Here is a 4,239-nt window from a genome sequence, read left to right as displayed (position 1 = left end):
TTGGACTTCTGCGTGCTCTTCGCCCACAACATATCGAAGCCCGATTCTCGGGCCTCTCGAATAAGTATATGAAATAACTTTCTGATCCCATGTCGTGATTTTCCAGGATTCAATGATCTCTTCATGGAATCGGCATCAAATATTGCGTGTTAGAAAACCAGAGCTCATTGGCAGCATCGTTCAATGACCGTATGCCTCATCGCTATATACAGCGGTCCTTGGCTGAAGCTATCTCGTTTCTCATCGTCTCCGAGCGTTTATTCCTTGCATCATTAACTGATTCCCTCGAATTGATCGTTTTGTCTCGATATCAACCCGTATGCCTCACATTCTCCCTCGTAGCATCAGTAAAAGAACTTAACTAGTTGCAATCACAGTAACATGTTCGCACCGACGGAGTTTCGGCCTGTGTCTGGTTGGTCGCGGCCCGCTTCCGGTCGGTTCGTCTTCTTCACCGGCGCGGCGGCGTATGATCCTGATATCCTTAACCAGCTTAGCTTCAGCCGGCTCTCGTGAACAGGATTATCCTCTGACGTTCACCCTTGGTGAGTGGACGAAGCCCTGGAGCCATAACGCTTCAACGGCTTCGGTGAGGTAGGCAGTCAGTCTGTTCGTCGATCCATCCGTCTGCTCCGAGCGACCTGGAGCCCGAGAGGAGACAGACTCCCGACCCGCGGATCTTCCCAGGCGTTCCCTAGCAACACCTGGCGATCGGATTGTAGATGGGTAGCATCCCGTTCGGATGGTAGTAGCGGTAGTATACCACCATAATGAGAATTCCAAAAGCGAACAGACACGGTGTTCCAACTAGAATTGGTAAGCGGTACCAAACGTGACCGCCGGCCCGGAAGTACCACAAGACGATCGTGGCCACGTTTTCCACGCACGTAATAGCGTAGTAACCGGTGTATTTGTACCTGCAAGGACGTTAGAGAGTGGTTAGATTGATTCGCTGCGAACAGGCTAATCCGCGCCGTAGCATCCACGACGGGACGTGGACGGCACACGCTCGAGAACAAGCCCTCCCCTCGGTGGTCTCCACTTCTTGCTGATTTGTAGACTCATAAGTAGGGCTAGGCGTTTGTGGCGGACTTTTTTCGGGAATATCGCGGACCTGTGGCGGATCTCCCCTGCAAAAATCGCGGACTTATGGCGGATGCTCTGTCGACGAATCGCGCTAGCTCGGGAAAAAGACAAGGTCAGCTCCGTGGCTCCAAACAAGCAAAACGAAAGCTCATGTTTATGTTTGTCTGCTGTCGTCAATTACCTTATGCTACCTAGGAGGCTTGAAGCTAGGACCAGAACTCACATTTCGTCACTGTTATGATTGAGCATATTGTACATGCTGAGATTCTTACTTTTTATACTACGTCTATCATCTCGTAGAACACTCGCGTATTTGCTGAAAGATCTCTCAGCCGAAACACTGTTGACGGGTACACTCAGACAAGTTAGAGCGATCTTCGCCAATTCGGGAAAACGAGCCGTCGCATTCATCCAGAAAACTATCGGATGAGACGAAGCCTCGAGTTCTCTCTTGGCCGACAAGTATAGTCGGAGTTCAGCCTTCCCCGGATCGTTTTCCTCGAACCACGGTATATTTTCGATGACATAGCCGGCTTCGATCTCGATTGTTTTCAACCTCGCGGGGTCGAATACGCGACAGGCGCGGAAGAAGTCCGCAGCCGGTTGCCTGAACTTGTGAGCGGGGTTACCCGAGAGATAGTTTCTTAGCTTCTCCGAAGATCTTTCTAGAGCGAGGTTCGTCATCTCAAGATTTTCCCCATGTGTTCGAGATACATTGAGCCACTCGATGAGCAGCGCCAACTCGTCGGTAACGAGGTGCGCTCTGATATCGTTGCCTTCATTTCTAGTGAGGGTCCCCATGAGATGAGGTGCGTAACTTTTCAGTTGAGATAGCTGTGACGCGACAGTGGACGACATGCACAGAGCTCTTGCCTCCGCAAGCGAAGCGCTTGAATTTCCCTCGACTTCTTTAGAGAAAAAGCCCGAGTACTCCTGGAGGTGATCGGCATGATACAGCGCCGCATCGAACCAGCTGTTCCATCTGGTGACGACTGGAACAGGGGGCAATTTCTCTGGCTTTCCATTGCTCTCGAGGAACTGCTTGAATCTCGCCTTCCGTGAGGGACAAGCCGTGAAAGATCTCTTCACACAACACACCAGTTTGTTGACCTCCTTGAAGCACAGAGCCCACTCCTCACAGACCAAGTTTAGGAGGTGGGCGGTGCAAGTTACGTGGACCCCATTGAGGAAGAATGATTTCAGCGAATCTTTCCACGCTTTGCTCATATAGGTCGCATTGTCGGTCACAAATGCACTTATGCTCAGCGGGGAGATTTCGTATTCGTGGAGGATTCTCAGTATTGCGTCGCTCACCGTCTTGTAATTAGTGCGTTCGAGAACGGCGCATCGCAGGAGAAACGCTTTCAGCTTGGGTTCTGCGACATCCGTGCAGCACGGGATAGCCAAGACGTTCAATACGTACCGATCTTCTGCATCGGTTGTCTCGTCGCAAACTAGCGCGAGAGACCTCGTTTCCTCGAGTAGTTGTTTCAAGTGTTTAACATGAGCTTCGAACGCTCTGGGAAGGTAATTACGGCGTAGATTACAAGCCGACGGAATGATACCACAGTTTTTCACATTCGATTCGAGGAATGATCTCAACTTCGAGTTGTCAAGAGTGTGTAAGGGTATGTTGGCGGCACAGAATGCTTCGACTAGGCTCACAAGCGTCGTTTGTTTCTCGATTCCTCCCTGACTCATCTGGCCGAAAGCTTCCACTAAATTGACCTGGAGTTTCGCTCTTTTTGCCAAGGACTCCTGGTGGCTTCGCTCCTTTTTTTTATGAGTCGCGGTCTCAAGATGCTTCGAGCATGTATCCTTCCGTCTATGATCGACTGCGATATTACAAGAGCTGCAATAGAGACGATCACCTGACGCATGGAACTTTCCATCTGGAAACTCCTCCTGTCGCATTTTCGGTGTCACATGCTGGGATCTTTTGGCTGTGCTTTTCGGAGTGTTCATGGTTCGATGGGTTCCCTCGTTCGACGAAGAATCCATTCCTCTGCGTTCCTTCGTCTGTTTTCGAACGAGCGCAGCATAGCTAGCAAAAGATGGGAGAGATCGCTGTGGACACCGAGTGAGGGCAAGTTTTGATTTCGCGGCGCGCTTGTCAGCATGTGAATGCGCTTCCGCAGCTGATAAGGAAATCTCGTCATCGATGGTCCCATTGGAATCTATCGAATGGGATGCGGGGTCTGTCACGGAAGGATTCACACTGACCATGTTTATCCCGTGAAAAAAACTCCGAAATTCGCGGAAGGTGGGCATTCCGGCCGAAAATCGCGGATTTCATGGCGGATGTGGCGGCCGCCACAAACGCCTAGCCCTAATCATGACTCATGAAAGAAACAGGGGAGGGCAGGGGCTGTCAATATATCTTGGAAGGAAACTTGGTACCCAGCGCCCCCAATGTCATCATCGAAGATAAAAAGGCGATGGATCGGCGAATATCTTTGTTTGTGGGTCTCCCTATGCTTTTCCAGCACGCGTGATCAAAACGCACGAGGAAAATCTCGTCTAGGACGTTATCGGCTTTGATTGAGAAACTTGCCCCATTAAATCCCATACTGAAAATGAAATTTTCTCCTGCTTGCAATCCCGGCTCCTGTGGCGGTCAGCACGGGAGACTCCGTTTTTTTTCCTAATTTTTGACGAGGAATCCGATGGTCTCAGTCTGGATCAGCTTTGCGATTCACCAAAAGCGAAGGTTCACTTGTCAGCGACATTTACTGAGGAGCGCTTCTTCTGATGATTTTTCATCGCATAGCAATTCCTAGCTATGTGTCCCGGCTTCTTGCAGTAGTTGCAAGTAATCGTTACCTTTGTAGACTTTGAGGAGCTCTGTTGTGAGGTTGAGACAGAACGATTCTCACGGTAGTGAGGAGCACGACTTTCCTGTTTTCTGCGAGGGAATTTCCGAGAGCCACCGCTTCTCAGATTCATTTTGCTGAACATAGCTGTTGGTACGTCCTCGGGATTCTCGGATTGTCGTCTCAGTGGTTCTGTCTGAATGAGGTTGATCAGACTGCTGAGTGTCTTTTCGGATTTAGGTTTCGGAAGCCACAGTACCTTAATCCATGTCCAGTTTGGCGGTAACTTGTTGATGAGGGTGATACAAATGATCTCCTCCTTGATGTCAGCATTACACTC

The 4,239-nt window shown here is 50.0% G+C and overlaps 1 protein-coding gene across 1 annotated transcript in view; it reads right to left on the bottom strand.

Annotated features, from left to right (window-relative positions):
- Positions 1 to 694: 694 nt before the first annotated feature.
- The window catches only part of LOC100897362 (XK-related protein 6), a 22,327-nt gene continuing 18,782 nt past the window's right edge, over positions 695 to 4,239 (bottom strand). The window contains exon 11 of the mRNA XM_029112778.1: positions 695 to 917. Within this exon, the coding sequence (XP_028968611.1) occupies positions 695 to 917 (223 nt within the window). The remainder of the gene's footprint in view (positions 918 to 4,239) is intronic.

The sequence above is a fragment of the Galendromus occidentalis genome, unplaced genomic scaffold, assembly GCF_000255335.2.
Source record: "Galendromus occidentalis unplaced genomic scaffold, Mocc_1.1 scf7180000077527, whole genome shotgun sequence".
Taxonomy (NCBI): Eukaryota; Metazoa; Arthropoda; class Arachnida; order Mesostigmata; family Phytoseiidae; genus Galendromus; species Galendromus occidentalis.
Note: the sequence above shows the minus strand (reverse complement) of the source record. Positions and strands in the feature narration are given on the sequence as shown.